Here is an 18,443-nt window from a genome sequence, read left to right on the forward strand (position 1 = left end):
ATGCATGTGTGTGTGTGTGTGACCCTGGAGCACAAATCCAGTCTTAAGTCGCTGGGGTATATTTGTAACAATAGCCAAAAAAACATTGTATGGGTCAAAATTATTGATTTTTCTTTTATGGGAAAAATCATTAGGATATTAAGTAAAGATCATGTTCCATGAAGATATTTTGTAAATTTTCTACCGTAAATATATTAAAACTTCATTTTTTATTAGTAATATGCAGTGCTAAGGACTTTAATTGCACAAATTTAAAGGTGATTTTCTCAGTATTTCGATTTTTGCACCCTCAGATTCCAGATGTTCAAATAGTTGTATCTCGGCCAAATATTGTCAGATCCTTATAAAGCATACATCAATGGAAGGCTCATTTGTTCAGTTTTCCAATTATGTATAAATCTCAATTTCGTAAACTTGACACTTAAGTCTGGTTTTGTGGTCCAGGGTCATATATGTCATATATATATATATATATATATATATATATATATATATTCACACACGCCTATATACATGCTGTATGTCTGCCAACAGTCCACAGAGTTGTGTGTGGTTTGTTCAGTAATGCTGTTGTATTATTCTACCCTAGACATATTTATTTTCGGCAAATATTATATGGTTAAAATGTTTGTGTGATCAAATTTATTTGTAACTTGGAAGACGTACTGCCTGTCGAGGACAGTGGCATTAAACATAGGTGCATTTGGGTGCAACAAAAGCCCAAATCAAGATAGAAATAGCAAAGAACTATTTGATGTCATTTTGTCCTATCAGTGAAATTGTGGTTTTATCTTTGAAGAAACATATCACAGTGCGATGAGTTATCACTGGTGTACTGGAGTACATAATAGTACAGCGACATTTTAGTTGTGTCCCAGGGCTCTGTATGTGAAGTGAATCGTCCAGATTTCGCACAATAGAGTCTTGTTTCATGGGTCTGAAATCCAAGAGAACCATAAAGCAGGTACTTGGGTAAGTGTCATTAGCCTTGATATAAAATTGTAACTGTTTACCGTGTCATGTAAACGTCCTGTTCATGTCAATCCATCCGAGCATTGACATGTGAACCAGTGGCTTAAATAGTTTTAGACAAGCGCCCTCAAACCCAAGTGTACGTGTGCCTTAATGGAGTGAACTGGCGATGATATTAGCTGTTAAATTCCCTTTCTCTGGACAGATCTGTAGACTTTGTGCCATTTTGTTGTATCTGTATCCAAACACCTCCCTGTTCCCCTGTACTGTAGACGTGTATATCTGGTTTCCAGGTGGAACTCATTACTTCTTTTGTGAAGGTTTTTTCTTCCATTTTGGCTGTTAATGTGTATTCTGTGCTTTTGAAATCTTTACTTTTGTATATCATGTTGTGATTTCAGAGTAATAAATCGTTAGAGATGGTGTGATATTTCCTCCCCCCCTTTTTTTTTAAACATCCACAGGTTTTGGTGAGCAAATAGAAACACTTTTACCACAGTTTTCTCAATACATATTAAAGCAGGCAGTTATATTTAATTGGCTTTTACATATTTGGTCCTAAAAAGTTACAAATAATTATAAATACAGGTAATTACATCTTATTTTGGTACACAATCATTGCCAACAACATCATCTATAAAATGCAGAAATGGCATATAAATTAAGAATACAAACAGTAATATGATTACATTGGGGTCACACATGTTGTTTTTGTTCAGCTGAAGTAATAAAAATATAATTTTTGAGGTAGGCTGCATATAAAATGGATCTGCTGCACTAGACATATTTGTGTTGATATTTGAGGTTGGCATGCTCTAAATGAATCAGAAACAGGTCATACCTCCTTTATAAATGCACATGTTTGTGTATTTGACAGAGCAGAGATGTGGGTAATGGTAATTCGTGTGCGTGTCTATAATGTGAGAGGGACTGTGTGATGATGTGAATGCACTGTTCCTGTAGGGAGGAGATTCTCTGGAGTTTCAGGAGCCGTGGAGCTCACCAGATGATACAGAGCCTCGCTGGCCTGAAAGGAACACAAAAGTTACAAGAGCATTATAAATCCCCACATATAACTTACATCCAGTACTTCCACATCCTCAATGCAGTGATATTTACAGTACCTGCTCCAGGCCAGTGAAGGCCACCCCGAGGTTCACTCCATTCCAGAAGAACGTCAGTGTTCCAGCGCTCAAGTCCAGCAAAACCCCAAGGACTGTATTTCTTTCATAAAAAGGCTCTGTGTATTTGTGACTCCTTCTGTTATGCCAGATGAAGCCTTTGTATGACAGACCCCAACTCTCGCTGTCGATGCCTTTGATAATAACAATAAAATAAACACCGTTAAAATGATTAAAAGAAAAGCATTGTGTGCTTTCATATGGTCTAATTGTTCTGTACGCTTCCTCCCTTGTTAATCTTGATTAAATGTGAGATTGTACTTGAATAATAAAACTAGCTGACTTGTGATCTCACCTTTGGTGCCTCTGACCCCTGCAGTACCCTGACTGTCCAGCAGAGGACTGACATGAAAATACACAGCTTGTCGGCACAGAGACAGATGAGCATCAGGAGATTTACTGTCCGGATCCCACTCCCAACTCTCCCAGGCGCAACATTTGCTCTCTACAGCACACAGCATATCTACCATATCAATGACTGTACAGTAAAAATTTTTTTTTAGCTAATCCAATGTCCCCATTACTACAGGCAATGATGGGGTGGGCGCCATGATAGTTCGAATATTTTTAAGTTACATATTACATATTCGTTATTATATTATAGAGGACGAGTGTACCATGCCGGCTATTTTTCGATCTTTCAAAACGCGGAGAACTCAGAAGGGTACACATCTACTATAGAGAAAACATAGGACTTACCAAATGTACGCTTAACGTTACTTATGTAAAACTTTCTTTTGAGCACTTAAAATCCGCGTTTAAAAAGGAATAAAGACTGCAGTCAAGTTTACATATAGGTGTTACGATAGCTGGACAAGAGATAAACATTTCACAACTGCTGTCAAAAGAAGTTTTCATCCCAATTAGGATGTAGGCGTGCTCATGAATTTTATGAAAATAGCCGCTGGAGACGTTGCTTGGTTGCCTTTCAGTAACGCACCCTAATTAATATTCATAAGCCAAGCCTTCGACATTCCATTGGGCGAACGTCGAGCTAACGAATATTCATTAGCTAGTGCAACTACAAGGTTTGCGTAATGTTTTTTGACGAGTTCAGCATACAGGGGAAACAAGCACAGGTTTGTCCGAAATAAATCAGTTTATTACCCAACATTTACATGCCATATTAACCAAGTGAGGAGAGAAAGAAGACACTTAAAATAATAAAAGACGGTCCAGCTCCTAATGACTTGCCAAACATAAGCTTTAAAAGAAAAAAAAGGGGGGAAAAAGGCATTCCTCACCATCTAAAAAACTGACAAGTAGTACTGATAAACTGTCCCTAATTAATAAAATTTAAAAAAGGATGAAAAGTTAAGGTAAGATGCATTTACAAGAACCAGATAAGCAGACACAGACTCACAATTCACTGTTGTCAATATTCACTGTAGTGTCATTCATGTTTAACTCTATAAAGCAAAAGTGGACATACTCTTAGATGATTCAAGTTTCCCCCTCACATTTAAGCTGTAGAGAATTTGTATGGAGTCAGCAGTACAATGACAGAAATCAGTGAACTACGTGTGTTGTCGTGATGAGAAAAACAAAAATAAAGGCTGGTACCGGTTTATACATTCATTACAGTGAGCTTTACTTACACAGTTCTGCTATTTTAATAAATACAAGTGTTGGAAATTTTATGTTGCTCAGTTTCTTTAACAGATGCTGTTCTCTTTATACCTCAGTTCACTTTTTTCTTGAACGATGATTCTCTTCATAGCTCATTGCACAAGGAAAAACTGACACAAAACAGGGTTAATGAAGACATCCAATGAGGGATGCTTCAGTGAAGGAAGCAAGAAGAGTAAAGAAGTTGTGAAGGATGCAATCTCTGTTCTGTTCTATTGTAGAGTGTCCACAAATGCATCAAACTCATCAATGTTCTTCTCATAAATAGCCAGCTTCTCTGGAAGAGAATCCTGCAAAAATACGTTCATGTTACCAAACAACTAATAATCAACACATTACAATGTTACAGAAGTTTTAACATCATACTACGGCATGAATGTACTACATATAAACAATACTTGCAATTATTTTTATTATCTACACAATGGTTTGGTGCTACAAAATTACTAATGTAATCATACCTATATGAATACTCTCAGTGTCTCTACTCAAGTGTATATTCTCATGCTTTTCTTGCTTTAAAGGTCAACCTGTCCCACATAGATTGCAAAAATGTTCAGTATGTGCCGTGATGAAAATGTGTTTGTTTCTCACCAAATCCTCAGCCATAGACTGAGCGCTGACATCGATGGACAGGCTTGCAAGTTGAGGGGGGTTTTGAAACTCTTTATAGAAAGTTCCCAGATCCATTGGCAAAAGGTCATCCTTAGAGAATGCTGGTTTCTGCTTGGCACACAAACACAGAACTGGTCTTTAAAACATAATATGAACTAGGGCTGCACGATTTTGACAAAAATCATAATTGTCGATTATTCCCTTACAATTATCACAATTTACACTGAATGATATTTATACCATTGTTTGATGCAACTGCATGCCGTATTTTTATATGAAAATAAACAAGCTGAAAACACTAACTGAAAACACTTTTAGTGCTTTTTAGTGCATTCAATGTAAATTGTGCTAATCATAATTAATAATCACAATTACAATTTCAAGGGAATAATCGACAATTATGATTTTTGACGTAATCGTGCAGCCCTAAATCAAACCGCTCACATGAGAATTTAAAAACAACAAAATGCCAACCAGAACCCATCTCTCTAATGATACTTATCAGTTCAAATTCACTCATTGTACTGATGCAGTGCCTTTCAGTGTGTTCTCTTTTATATAGCTCTCAATTGTTCAGCAGATCTTGAGAAGTGAATTTTTATTATATGTTGGTGTACTTACAAAGTCAACCATGACAAAGTCATCTTGTGGCTGCCCCCCGCTTTGGCTCGAGCTGTTTGAGTGCAGGCTGCCTTGCAAGGGAGACGAAGGAGCTGGGGATGGAGGAGGGTGCACCTGCAAACAGAGAACAACACCTCTAAATAGGAGACAGTGGATGATGCAGCTGCACACTAAGGAAACGTAGAGTCCAAGTGGGTTTTCTTAATTTGAAATACATAGTATGCATGTGTGTTTTTCGGTTTTAATACCATTGGGTCGTTCAACTCCAGGTCATAGGCTCTTGGAGCAAATGCAGCAAAAGGAAGATCCAGGCTGGTTGTTGTCACCTGAGTTCCACACATACACAACACATCAGAATGCATTTCTCCCTGAACATGACAGTGTTCATCACTTTTCAATGTTCATCATTTTATTCATAAAAATGCATTAAATTGATCAAAAGTCACAGTTATGACATTTAAAAAGATTTCTATTTCAAATAAGTGGTGTTATTTGGATCGTTCTATGCAACAAAAAATTCTGAAAAGTTCACAGTTTCTACAAAAATGTTAAGGAGCACAATTTTGCTCAGCGTACAATAATTACAAAAAGAAGTAGAAGAAATGTTTCTTGAGCACCAAATCAGCATATCTGATTGATGTTGATTTTTATGAGAACTACTTCAATATACAATAAGGTCATTTTTGTTCAGTAGGTTATTATAAATTATAAGTATATTCTAACCTGAGTGGTGGCTTTGTTGACAAAAGCACCAACTTTCCTGGTGAAGGTGGTCTCTAGAGCATCACAGAACACAGTCTTCACCTCGCTACGACCCACACACACATACACACACACACACACACACACACACACACGGAATCAAATGTTGCTGAATTGATCAATGAAAAAATCAGTATTGAACATCTCTTCACACTCTTACCTACTACAGGATGTGGGCTGTGCCGGCTGAGGGGACTGACCATTGGGGCATGATGGGATACGACCATGCTCAGCTGCAGTGCCATGATTAGGCTGAGCCGGCACCTGTGGGACTCCACCTTCTTTACCTGGCACAACCATCTGATTTGGAAGAGACACATACATGGCCACCACAGTCAGCTCAGAAAGACACAAGTAAACTCATTTCTGTAGACACGTGCAAGTAATTCCAAGCAGCTGTTCTACATCAGAAGGGATCAAGGGCATGAAGTTATGATAGTGAGGGTGGGGCTCCTGCATGTGTGTATGCGCTGGCGCACTGTGTGCCGTACCTGGTGAGGATGTGCAGCAGCAGTACAAGCTGTAGGATGGCACAAATCCACAATTCCCAGAGCCGGAGTCTGATATGACAGACGAGAGCTGTACAGCTGAGACAGAGAGATTCATATCACAAATAAGAGACAAATGTCAGATTAAGAGGACAGCTTTTTAAATCTGGTCCTGTTAAAACCTCACTGCAGAGCAGAGCGCAAGAAGGATCAGAGTAGTAGTCAGAGCAAACACACAAATGCTTCAGCAGGCAGTTCAGTTTAAGGAGAAGGCAGCAGTGATTTGTGTGCTTTTGTCAGAGCAGTGCTCAAACAATCTCTTGTGTGAGTGGTACTGTATAACCCTCTTCATTAAAAGGTTATACAAGGTTATGAAGGGTAAGCAGTGGAGTATAGGTAACTGGGGCAGGCCACACACACACTTTGTACTTAATCTACCAGCTGCATGCGTGTACACACACTTCTCTCACAAACACATACTGGACTCACTTGCTGTGAGATGCCAAGCCCCATGAGGGGAACCTTCAGTGTGGCCATCAGAGCCGGCTTAGGTGTCTTAAAATGTGCCTGACTTACGGTACACACACACTACACACACACACAGAAAGAAAGAAAGAAAGAAAGAAAACAAAAGCAATAATAGAAATGAAAGCACTACCACAGAAAGAGATAACGGGGAGAGAGAATCTGATTCCATGGTCACATAAATGACTTTAATGCTAGTTTTCTGCAACCTCCAATACTACACAAGCATTATGTGGAAAGGTAAATACTAAAGCAAGTACACCAAGACCAATGTTATTTTAGTATTATTTATATACTATTTTAGTATTTAGTAATATTTTAAAACAGCATTTATTCCTAAAATTTCTTTAAATTTTAGAACATTTTGTAGCTGTGTGCTACTGTTTAATTTTAAGTATTTTTTTAAAAATATTTATATATATATATATATATATATATATATTAGTTAAAATGACACTGATCGAGACAGCAGACTAACCAAAAGCTGAGAAAAATAATGAAAGAAAACACCTAAGAATAGGGAAGATATGTACTGTACTAAGCAGCAATCTCAGGTCATATTTATGGCTGGAGCAAAACCCCATATAAAGAATGAGACCTGTACATCAGGGAAGAGTTGAAAGAGACTCATGAATGAAAACAGCTTATCCAAGGTTAACAGTTAATCTCTTATGGCAGGCTGCACTGCACCTGTACTGAAGCCTGACCTGTACAAGGAAGGTGGTGAAGGGTTATTTTTAATGGGATAGATGGATCGTTGATAGTGATGCCATTACCTGTGATGGTGGGGAGGTGGAAAAGGACGTGGTGCACACCTCCTGAGAGTCTTCTATTCCTGCATAAGTCCCTCCCTCATCTTCTCCAGGGGCTCTAAGAGAGAAAAGAGAACAGGCCAAAGGACAAGAAAGCAGAGTTATCAGCTTGAATCCTTGTACTATCAGTATGTAAAGGTTAACTTCTGGTATTAATGGTTTGATTCCAACTCATTTTGAACACTGAAAAAAAAACTACTTTCTACTTTACAATAAAAAAAAATTAAATATAAATTTGACTGTAAATAACAATTCAGGTGATATTCTACACTGCAATATATGCAACAGTTTGGGGGTTGGTAAGATTTTCTAAATGTTTTGGAAAGAAGTCTCTTATGCTCACCAAGGCCACATTTATTTGATCAAAAATACAGTAAGAATGTGAAATATTATTACAATTTAAAATAACTTTTTTCTATTTTATGATTAAATTTATTCCTGTGATGGCAAAGCTGAATTTCCACTACTCCAGTGTCATATGATCCTTCAGAAATCATTCTAATATGCCGATTTGGTGCTAAAGAAACATTTCTTATTATTATCAATGTTGAAAAGTTTAGCATTTTTTTTTCTGTAATAAGTAGGAACTATGATATATTGTTTTCCATAATTCTTTGATGAATAGAAAGAACAGCATTTATTGGAAAGAGAAATGTTTTGTATAGGGATGTTAATGATTCAGTCATTTCATGATGCAATATGATTCACAATACTGATTTCACACTACGATTTTCTTTAACAAAATTACATTTACGACAAATTATAAATGAAAAGCTGTCCTTTTATAATTTCTCAGACAAAATTATACACCTTTCATGTCAAATAATTGATAACAAAAGTAAACTGTATTTTTAAAACAAATCCTAAATCAAAAAAATAAATAATAAAAATAAAATAAATCTCATATAAACAAACTTAGGCTTTGTCTGTGCTCTTTCCATTTAAAAGTATAGGCAAACACTGCATTATAATCACAATCCAAACAATACATGCAGCATGAGCAGTTTGTGATCTAAATTTGATTGTATAATTTCAAAATTTAAAGCAAAAACAGAATGGTCTGACTTTAGCTTTGTGAAATTATGCTACAAACAATATCAGCAGATGCACTGAACGAGAGCTAGATTCACTCTCTGACAGCAGGTGGCGCTTATGGAACAGCAGCGATAAAGCGTTTCCTTTATTGCAGGTTATCGCTGCAAACACAGTAGCACTCTGTTTTTTTTAAATACTGTTTTAATATGCATTTTGCAGAGGCACGATGAAAAGAAAATACCATTGAATTTTCTGAATACAGTCAGTTTCCCTCAGAGATACATTAATATAAACCCCCACCACAAATTGTTTTGTGATTCGTTTAACTTCTCAAACGACTTGAATCATTGCATATTTGTATCGATTTTCAACCAGCTTGGCATCATTACATCCCTAGTTTTGTAACAATGTAAAAGTATGCGTTGCCACTTTTGATCAACTAATGTCATGCTGAATAAAAGCTTTAATAAAAAGTATTAATTCCTATACCATATCTAGGATTTTTACGCACCTGTAAGTGCAGGGATGCATGTGTGCCATATTAGTGAAGGGGCGCTCCACAAAATGATCAATGATGATACCCATGATAGGGCCTGTCCTCTCAAATTGCCTGTGAGACACACAAGGACAATTTCTTGCACAACAACACTACAAAACTACAATAACCAGAATATCCAAATACTTGAATGTGTTGAATACAGGAAGCTATAATATATACCTTGAAGACATGAGGGCCAAATTAGTGCGATATGCACAGGACAAAGTGATGGTGCCTATAGGAGTGCCTACAACACCCACCCGCACGGACTGGAAGCCTGCAGAAAGCAGTGAAGAGGATAAACAAATACTACAGAACATCTACAAATCCTTTATTAGCATTCTGAAGAGAATCTTTCATAATATTACCTTCCCCGAGACCTGTCAGCTGGACATCTCCAAAATAGATCCTACCATAGAGATATTAATAAGATTGGATTGTACATATGACATCCTGTTTTTTTCTCTATATGAACTCATGTATCAAGCAATATAGAGCTTTGTGGTGCAAGAAGAAAGTGTGTTGATTACCTGTAGAGTATGACATAATCATGTCCTTGTTTACGTGAAAGCTTGTAAGCAGGAGTCACCCTTGTGATGGCCAGCAAAGACTTGAGCAGCAGAGACAGACGGTTATAAACCGTATAGGACACTTTAATGTCCTTATCACACCTGGAAAAATGCAAACCCTAGTTATGCCCTGCTATAGTAAATATTGACTGGCTCTATCAATAATGTATCAATCTCCTGTCTATGAAGGGGAACTGTGTGGGCTTGCTTACTTTTCATTCATTTCCAAACACCACGTCTCCAGCTCCATGGTGTCTCCCTGCATGGGAAAACACAATTTGTTAATACTCAAGTAAACATTTTTTTATTAATATTTATATCTTTGTCATGGTGAACTAAAAGAAAGACTAGACCTCTGAGGTTTTGAGGGAGATCTCCACACACATGGATCGGCCGATGCCAGGCAGCTGGCCAGCAAGAGCTTTTTTTGCCTCATGAGTCACCTCTGGGATGTCTTTTATTGCCAGATTAAACTTGATAAAAACATGAAAACAACCAGACAGGCAGATCTCACATTAGTTATGATGAAGAAAACAGGACCTCTGTAAGTGAAGCGTCCTGGAGGTGTCTTACCCAGTCTGATCCTGTCGGTGATGAAGATGAGCAAGTGCTGATCTTCTCTCCAAGCCGAGCTTGAACTATAACTTGCACTGTCTGAAAGACACACACATAAAGCAAAGGATATCATCACCCTGTTGCATGGGGTAACAGATTTCATGAATGAAACAATACCCTTAGCATTGTAGCAATTAATGCAATCACCTTCAAGGCAAAGAATTTGATGAATTTATCCAAGTCTTTCCTGTCCTGTGAGCTCAGTTCACTATCCATTGTCGCACAAGCCTAAGACATACAAATTAAAGACACTTTCCTCAGTGAAGAGTGAAAAAAGCTGATATAAATAACACAATAATAAAAAAGGAACATAATACACATAACTGAAGGTCAGGACTATTAGTAGGATACGATGAAGGAAAAAGCCCCCTTAATAATAATAATAATGCACATTTTGATTTAACATTTTAAAATCGTACCATATTTAGATACAACATGTAAAAGATGAGTGATATGTATGTAAAATACTGCATCATCTGGTTCTATTCTATTAAAAATTGTACTTTGACAATTTAGTTGAATATCTGAAAGACTGATGACAGACAAACAACAGACAAAGCAGGTTTTAGCATATTATTATTCAGTAACCATTGTTAAAACATATTACATTATTATAGTACAATAACAATAACATGCCACTAGGGACTTATGTGCTTCTATGATCAAGAGGAAAAATAAGGTGGGGGTCATCTTGCGCCATCCGACTCTAATAATAGTAATAATTAACGAAAGTACTGGTGTCTTCATGAATACTGTCGCATCTCTACGGCAGCTCGCCTCTAACTTTACTCAATAATAATAATAAAAAACACAACACTAAAACCCCTTCATAAGAATCAGTGTGACCCCACAGCTGCTAGTCCATTTGTTTCTCACAGCAAAACATCTCAAATAGTTTAGTCATCTGTCTGTCTGTGCAGCCAGTGCTAACCCCTTAGCAAAACATGCGCAGATACTTACAGCTCATCACCGAGCGGAGATTCAGCTGTTAACACGCAGAGTGTGACGATAACAGCAAAACAGCGTGACTGACTGCGTGAAATGATCAAATACAGCCTTGACGATCCTGTATTTTTAATCAATCACATCGTAGCACCACAGCGTCACACGCTGACAAGCTCCCCGTTTTTGTTTATTTTTCTTGTTTGGGTAGGTCAGGAATGACGTGTAGCCTGTACCGATTCAACCTCGCCACTTTCGTTGTTTTTTTAAATATAGTCAAATGACTGTACGCAATTGAGATATAATACAGTTATATGCACATATGTGTTATATTATGATATGAATGGGCCTGCTCTTAGTTTATTATTTAAAACAACCAATACAAATATCGAAAGTGTAGCCCTCGAACTGGAAATGTGTTCCGTGCGTGACGTCACATCTCGATGTCGGCGCACACAAACAATCTCCAGTGCAGCAGGTAACGATCAACTCATTTTCAGTCAATCTGACTGTTTCCACTGCCGTTGCGTTCATCACATCTGTTCACTATGAGATCACGGTCGGTTTTGTGTAAAATACTGTGCTGAGCCGACAAACTGGATCATATTACCAGCTCAGTTTAAGAGCGATAAGTAACTTTACTGTAATACAAATACGTGATTAGGTCAAGATAGGCTTTAAGATTGTGTTGTAAGCAGTCACACATTGGCGAAATCAGTGCAGCGGCGCATGCAGAATCATTTATCATTTTGTGGTTTATTCCTTTGCCATTAAATGACAGAAACTAAAAAGCTGATGAGTTCCTAATACAATGGGCGTCACAGCAATTTTGACATGTTTCTCTAAATTTCTTTCCCTCTTCTGGAAAGTCACAGAAATGCTATTGTGGATTTTATAGGAAGGCAAAAATTATATTTGTTGTAGTTTTCATCCATCACTATAGATGTTTACCCAACTAGTACAATTTCCACTTCTGAGAAGCCTAGAAATGTGAACATTCGGCTGTATCATCTTTTAGTTATTGACATGGCGTAACGTGACACTAGCTGACCTTCACACATGGCATCTGTCCACAGGTCCTCCTGAGTGTGTGGAATGGCAATCTCTATTGCGATCCTAGACTGTGACCTGCTTCTGCATGGCCGGGGGCACAAAACACTTGATCGATTCGATATCGAGACAGTGTCCGATGAATTTCTGATGACAACATTCGGCTTCCCACGTGAGTTCATTTATTACCTAGTGGAACTGCTAAAGGACAGCTTGTTGAGACGGACACAGAGATCCAGAGCCATCAGCCCAGATGTCCAGATACTCGCCGCCCTGGGATTCTACACCACCGGGTCTTTCCAGAGCAAGATGGGAGACGCGATCGGCATCAGCCAGGCCTCCATGAGCCGTTGTGTTTCTAACGTCACTAAAGCTCTGATTGAGAAAGCACCAGAGTTTATTGGCTTCACTAGGGATGAGGCCACCAGGCAGCAGTCTAAAGAGGAGTTTTACCGAATAGCAGGAATTCCTAATGTCATGGGAGTAGTGGACTGTTCACATATAGCCATTAAAGCTCCCAATGCAGATGACTCTTCGTTTGTAAATAAAAAAGGATTTCACTCAATCAATTGCCAATTAGTATGTGATGCCAGAGGACTGCTGCTGAGCGCTGAGACACATTGGCCAGGTAGTCTGACAGATAGAGCTGTCTTTAAGCAATCCAGTGTGGCAAAGCTGTTTGAAGAGCAAGACAATGATGAAGGTTGGCTTTTAGGTGAGACACATAGTTTGGTTGCTGTAGTTACTTTTTCTTGACGTTGCCAAAGTATCCTGTGAAAATGTCAGTGTATTTTCTGTCTCTTGTCTCCAGGTGACAACCGTTACCCTCTGAAGAAGTGGCTGATGACTCCAGTGCAGAGTCCAGAGTCCCCTGCTGAGTACCGCTATAACCTGGCCCACACGACGACGCATGAGATTGTGGACCGCACATTCAGAGCCATTCAGACGCGTTTCCGGTGTCTGGATGGGGCTAAAGGTTACCTGCAGTATTCCCCGGAGAAATGCTCCCATATAATCCAGGCCTGCTGTGTGCTACATAACATTTCCCTGCAGTCTGGCCTTGATGCCTGGACTTTTGAGAGGACTGAGGCCACGGACCAATCAGGGGAGAATATTGATCTCAATGACCCCGTCGACCCAGAAGCTCTCAGAGTTCGACAGGAACTCATCCAAAATCATTTCAGTTAGGAAAATCTGTCATTTAATCATAATTTAACATTTTACTTGTTTCAGTCTCCTCTTTCTTCTGTGGAAAACAAAAGATGATATTTCAAAGTTTTAATTCATTTCATTGTATGGACAAAAGTAAGTAAGTAAACAAATAAATAAAAACAGTGAGATGTTTCTTAAAATATTGTCTTAATTTTCAAAATGAAAAGAGAAAGTCATAAAGTTTTAGAATGACAAAGTGAATGATTATGGCATTTTTGGGTGAATTATCCCTTTATGAGTGTGCTGTTTATCACTCTGGTCCTGTGAACACAAAAAACTGCAAAGCTGGAGTTAAAAAAATAGTATTAAGTAATGTACACTTACATTGTAATGTAATTACAAGTATTTAGCAATGAGAAATGAAAATAGTGTATTTTATTACAAGTTATTGAAATTCTAATAAAAAAAAGTATATATATTTTACTCAAAACTCATAGACCTGTAAAATGTTGACATCAATAAATAACACATCAGAAGTAGTTTTGTCTGTTTATATCTCTGTCAAGTGCATTATGTTTCAAAACTTAAGTTCCACAGGAACAAATGACTTTCCAAACAAGGCAAACCTCTTGCTAGTTATTCATGAACTCAAGCTTCTTTCACATTGTAAAATTTTTAGTCCATATCATCAGAAGCACTTACCTACTAAGTATATCTTCCTCAAAGATCCCCACTGATGCTCTGTAATCTGAGTAAAAGATATATCAGGGCAAAAATAAAAAGCTTTAATTTTAGCCTGAGTTAATGAATGGTTCTGTCTCTGCTGCTCCGGAGGCTACCTGTCAAAGGCGATAAATCAGCGGGTTGTTTAATGAGTCTCTCAGTCGAGTCCGGTGTGTGTCGAGTCCGGTGTGTGTGCTGTCCGCAGTGTGTGTGTGTGTGTGTGTGTGTCCGCGCGCGCGCGCTATTTCTAATGTAATTACTAATAGCAGACAGACGGAGAGCGCAGGAGCAGCAGAGACTGCAGCATATGATCTCCACGAGAGTCTCCACTGGAACACAGTGATATAGATGCTCACACTTTTAACAACTTTCAAGAGCAAAGTAAGTATTTCTGGGGAACTTTGTTTCATTCTTCAACACGGTGCCTTGTATTTTAACTTTGTATTATACTTAAATTTGCATCTGCTCTGCCGCATTTATCTATCATCTTTAGCGTAGCGGAAGTGCAGTCAAGCTCAACACGAGAAAGAGAACATGTTACTAACAGCAGCCGCGGTCATTTATTTGGCCTGCCTCTAAAAGTGTTGTTATTATTATATTCAGATATAATATTATCCACAGTGATCATGTCAGAATCTGTACGGAAGATGTTGAGGCCGAAGCTCGTGGTGCTGGGAAGAGATAACTGTGGGAAGACAGGTAACAATGCTGTTTTTGTGTTTCTTCTCGAGGTTAATGACTATTGGTTGGTCTTGATGACTCTTAATAGATCGGTTTTTCTCTTTTGAACTCCAGCTCTGTGTGTCAGATTCATCACCAGACGTTTCATTGGAGAGTATGAACATAAAAGGGGTAAAACAAGTGAAACACAAACTCGGTGATGCTGTAAAGCTGTTTTCATGCTCTAAACATTTGTGTATCTGCATTGTATTCAAGTAATCTGCATCATATGACATGCCATATACTTTTTTTGTCTCTTAGAGGTCACCTACAGGTGTCAGAAAATCGTGGACAAGGAGGCGATTGAGCTGGAGATTTTAGACACTGTTAATAAGGTACAGAGTGCCTGAGATTTGATCTTGCAGTATGTTGTTGTATTGTATTTTGGCTCTTACCTAAAAAATTAAATGAGCATCTCTTTGTCACTGTGCATATGCCGCTGTGCTGTTTTACAGGCCTATTTATCCATAGACACAAAGAAAGTCAGCAGGGTGATCTTGCCTTGTCAAACCGCTGATGAGACACAGGACTCTCTGAACCATTCCTTTCCTTTCATGTGTGCTGTGCTGAATCTCAGGCTGCTGGAGCAGCTTTAACAGCCCGCTATGGAGTCAAAATAACGCCTTATATATACGCAAAAAAAATTACGTTTTGCAAAAGAAAATAAAGTTTTGCAAACGAAAATTAAAATATTGAGGAAAATAAATTTGCTTTTTGCAAACAAAAATTAAGAATTGCAAAACATAAATGAAACAGCGCGAAAGCAATAATTTTGCAATACATATTTTCCATGGTCATATCTATTAATTTATCTGCAGCGCTGCTTTTATTTTGCGTGTCAATCTAGTTTGAGCTTGCAATACCGTTTTTCCTTTGCGCTTCACTTTTCTGCACATCTCTTTGTGGCACTGTTTTGACGTGGGGGTGGAGTCAAGGGACGGGGGCGTGTACAACATGCCTCCCTGGAAGTGACGTCATCGGCCCGAGACGCAGCTCACTGATCCAGGTCCTGTCATGATGAGCGAGACTTTCGAGTGGATCGTTTCTTTTTATTCAATAGCATTAAAACATTCATGTTTTCGTTTTATTTACTTTATTAACAAATGTATGTGTATTAGCAGCGTTTGCTCAAGTTAAAGAAGTTGTTACCGCACAGAAGCGTTCCCAGTTACATTATGTAAGCTTCTGTGCGCTGGCGTCCTCCACAAGTTAAGAGATTTTAAACAAACACTTGCAGTTAACCAAATGAATCAATACACATTTTAATGCAATAAAAGTGTGCACATCGAGAGAAATAAACAGCAGATGTTCACGTTAACAACTTCTTTAACTTGAGCAAACGCTGCTAATACACATACATTTGTTAATAAAGTAAATAAAACGAAAACATGAATGTTTTAATGCTACTGAATAAAAAGAAACGATCCACTCAAAAGTCTCGCTCATCATGACAGGACCTGGATCAGTGAGCTGCGTCTCGGGCCGATGACGTCACTTCCAGGGAGGCATGTTGTACACGCCCCCGTCCCTTGACTCCACCCCCACGTCAAAACAGTGCCACAAAGAGATGTGCAGAAAAGTGAAGCGCAAAGGAAAAACGGTATTGCAAGCTCAAACTAGATTGACACGCAAAATAAAAGCAGCGCTGCAGATAAATTAATAGATATGACCATGGAAAATATGTATTGCAAAATCATTGCTTTCGCGCTGTTTCATTTATGTTTTGCAATTCTTAATTTTTGTTTGCAAAAAGCAAATTTATTTTCCTCAATACTTTAATTTTCGTTTGCAAAACTTTATTTTAATTTTTTTGCGTATATATAAGGCGTTATTTTGACTCCATAGGCCCGCCTGCCATTGATCGTGTTACTCAGTAGAGCAGCACTTGTTAATTCATAAGATTAGGCTGTAGCTTCACCGTCTGTGTAAATGCAGTAGAGTAGCGGTTCTGGTATTTTGGAGGACTTTGATACACCTATTTTAGGTCTTTGAATAAGCTGATGATATAAATCAGGTGTGGGTAAAGGGATAGTTTATCCAAAAATGAAAATGTCGTCATGTACTCATCACCATGCCGATTGACTTTCTTTCCTTTTTAGAACACAAAATAATGTTTCTGTCAATTATACTGAATGGTTGCTTTATCTATAAAATGGTTTTATTTTTGGAAAAACTATCCTTTTAAATAATGGAGACATCCAAAATGTGCAGCGCTTCGACTCTAAGTCCAGGATTGAGAAGTGTTTGTTTTCAGGAATGTGTGGGACCTGCTGCGTCGTCTCTGGAGAGTTCCATTAAATGGGGCGATGGGTTCCTCATTATGTACTCTGTGACGGATCGTGGCAGTTTTGAGGCTGTGTCGCGCCTGAAGAGACTGATTGACCACGTTAAACAAACGCTTGGTAAGACCATTCAGATTGTGGATGTGAATGATCACAAACTAAGGAGAAATAGTGACACTATTCTGCTATTAGCACTACTGCAAGCAGTCTTGTTTATGTATATGGTCCCTTCAACTAGCAAATAGTGCTGTTATCCATCAGTGTGACTCAGCCTGCCTTAACTGGTCTCGGTTCAGAGATTTCACCTCAGGCATGAACTCTTAATATAGTAAACTGCAGCCTGTGAGTGTAAGTTTGTAAATTACAGATAGATTACAACTCTGCAGTATTTTATTACACCATTCATCTTCAGGTACTGTCATTTTAATGGCAGTCTGTTCTTCGTCAGAGTTATCCATTACATCATTCTGTGTCTTTGTGTGTGTGTGTGTGTGTGTGTGTGTGTCTTCCAGGTATTCCAACAGTCATCGTTGCCAACAAATGCGACATGGAGAATGGCCGAGTGGTGAGGACAGATGAGGGACAGGCATTAGCCTCAGACCTGAGGTCAGTATGCTTTATTCCTACTATTAACTGCACAGTTGTGAGTGATAGTATGAAGTACATACAAATAAAGGTTATTTGAACTCCATTATCCATCCTAATAAAAAAAAAAGTCTGAACACACTTAGATGATCTTCAGTTTGATTGAAATGCCTCAATTAAATCATTTATTTGAATGAGAAGGTTTTGCTGTGTGTGTTAAAGGTAGGGTTTCACTGGTGGTGTAGGTGCAGTTTTTTTGAGCTGTCTGTGGCAGAGGACGCTTCAGCAGTGGAGGCCGCGTGTGCGCAGCTGGTGCGTGAAGTGCGTCAGGAGTTTCAGCGTCATCTGCTGGCTATGGACAAGCGCTCACGGATGCTGCAGATGAGACACGCACTCAAAAACAAGCTCACACGGAGTAAAACCATGCAGTGGTGACCAGAAAGACTAAACGTAGTTCAGAGATGACAACCGTAGTGCTGTAATCAGTAACCTTTCAGAGAACAACAAGTGCCTTTTGGATTTCCAAATAGTGTCATGAACATTGTGATCTTTTTGTGTTTATGACAGACAGGATAAAAAACCAAAAATCAGTGTTTTTTTTTTAAAGGTGCAGTGTGCAATTTATGG

The 18,443-nt window shown here is 38.4% G+C and overlaps 3 protein-coding genes across 7 annotated transcripts; 2 read left to right on the top strand and 1 right to left on the bottom strand.

Annotated features, from left to right (window-relative positions):
• Positions 1–3,233: 3,233 nt before the first annotated feature.
• On the bottom strand, positions 3,234–11,504 carry LOC132106915 (autophagy-related protein 13-like). 2 transcript variants are annotated; one of them, XM_059513006.1, is made up of 18 exons: positions 11,323–11,504; positions 10,510–10,590; positions 10,321–10,401; positions 10,101–10,220; positions 9,960–10,006; positions 9,709–9,849; positions 9,547–9,587; positions 9,359–9,455; positions 9,152–9,250; positions 7,570–7,663; positions 6,758–6,856; positions 6,272–6,367; positions 5,941–6,080; positions 5,742–5,826; positions 5,267–5,344; positions 5,019–5,132; positions 4,377–4,505; positions 3,234–4,072 (listed from the first exon to the last, which is right to left on the bottom strand). In XM_059513006.1, the coding sequence occupies exons 2-18, from the start codon at positions 10,576–10,578 to the stop codon at positions 3,995–3,997; spliced, it is 1,608 nt and encodes a 535-aa protein (XP_059368989.1). In that variant the 5' UTR covers positions 10,579–10,590; positions 11,323–11,504; the 3' UTR covers positions 3,234–3,994. The 2 variants fall into 2 exon arrangements, with proteins under 2 accessions (XP_059368989.1, XP_059368998.1); XM_059513015.1 differs by lacking the exon at positions 6,758–6,856 and having other exon boundaries at positions 11,323–11,502.
• Positions 11,505–11,662: 158 nt separating this feature from the next.
• Positions 11,663–13,626, top strand: LOC132106927 (putative nuclease HARBI1). Of its 2 annotated transcripts, none has more exons than XM_059513027.1 (3): positions 11,663–11,782; positions 12,381–13,069; positions 13,166–13,626. In XM_059513027.1, the coding sequence occupies exons 2-3, from the start codon at positions 12,400–12,402 to the stop codon at positions 13,540–13,542; spliced, it is 1,047 nt and encodes a 348-aa protein (XP_059369010.1). In that variant the 5' UTR covers positions 11,663–11,782; positions 12,381–12,399; the 3' UTR covers positions 13,543–13,626. The 2 variants fall into 2 exon arrangements, with proteins under 2 accessions (XP_059369010.1, XP_059369016.1); XM_059513033.1 differs by lacking the exon at positions 11,663–11,782 and adding an exon at positions 11,784–11,863.
• An 873-nt stretch (positions 13,627–14,499) lies between these two features.
• On the top strand, positions 14,500–18,443 carry LOC132097559 (ras-related and estrogen-regulated growth inhibitor-like). Of its 3 annotated transcripts, none has more exons than XM_059503368.1 (7): positions 14,500–14,610; positions 14,833–14,928; positions 15,025–15,081; positions 15,211–15,284; positions 17,204–17,351; positions 17,744–17,837; positions 18,062–18,443. In XM_059503368.1, the coding sequence occupies exons 2-7, from the start codon at positions 14,856–14,858 to the stop codon at positions 18,249–18,251; spliced, it is 636 nt and encodes a 211-aa protein (XP_059359351.1). In that variant the 5' UTR covers positions 14,500–14,610; positions 14,833–14,855; the 3' UTR covers positions 18,252–18,443. The 3 variants fall into 3 exon arrangements, with proteins under 3 accessions (XP_059359351.1, XP_059359334.1, XP_059359342.1); XM_059503351.1 differs by having other exon boundaries at positions 14,504–14,610; positions 14,851–14,928; XM_059503359.1 differs by having other exon boundaries at positions 14,522–14,610; positions 14,723–14,928.

Source organism: Carassius carassius, chromosome 2 (genome assembly GCF_963082965.1).
Source record: "Carassius carassius chromosome 2, fCarCar2.1, whole genome shotgun sequence".
Taxonomy (NCBI): domain Eukaryota; kingdom Metazoa; phylum Chordata; class Actinopteri; order Cypriniformes; family Cyprinidae; genus Carassius; species Carassius carassius.

What these genes read in the sequence shown, in the direction of transcription:
- LOC132106915 (XM_059513006.1), bottom strand. Translation starts at nt 10,578, where the DNA reads ATGGATAGTGAACTGAGCTCACAGGACAGGAAAGACTTGGATAAATTC. An exon ending in TTGGCCCTCATGTCTTCAAG is followed by an intron (nt 9,251 to 9,358) that starts GTATATATTATA and finishes TGTGTCTCACAG; the next exon opens with GCAATTTGAGAGGACAGGCC. An exon ending in CAGCCCACATCCTGTAGTAG is followed by an intron (nt 5,827 to 5,940) that starts GTAAGAGTGTGA and finishes TGTGGGTCGTAG; the next exon opens with CGAGGTGAAGACTGTGTTCT.
- LOC132106927 (XM_059513027.1), top strand. Translation starts at nt 12,400, where the DNA reads ATGGCAATCTCTATTGCGATCCTAGACTGTGACCTGCTTCTGCATGGC. An exon ending in TGATGAAGGTTGGCTTTTAG is followed by an intron (nt 13,070 to 13,165) that starts GTGAGACACATA and finishes TCTTGTCTCCAG; the next exon opens with GTGACAACCGTTACCCTCTG.
- LOC132097559 (XM_059503351.1), top strand. An exon ending in TTTTAGACACTGTTAATAAG is followed by an intron (nt 15,285 to 17,203) that starts GTACAGAGTGCC and finishes GTTTGTTTTCAG; the next exon opens with GAATGTGTGGGACCTGCTGC. An exon ending in GCATTAGCCTCAGACCTGAG is followed by an intron (nt 17,838 to 18,061) that starts GTCAGTATGCTT and finishes CTGGTGGTGTAG; the next exon opens with GTGCAGTTTTTTTGAGCTGT.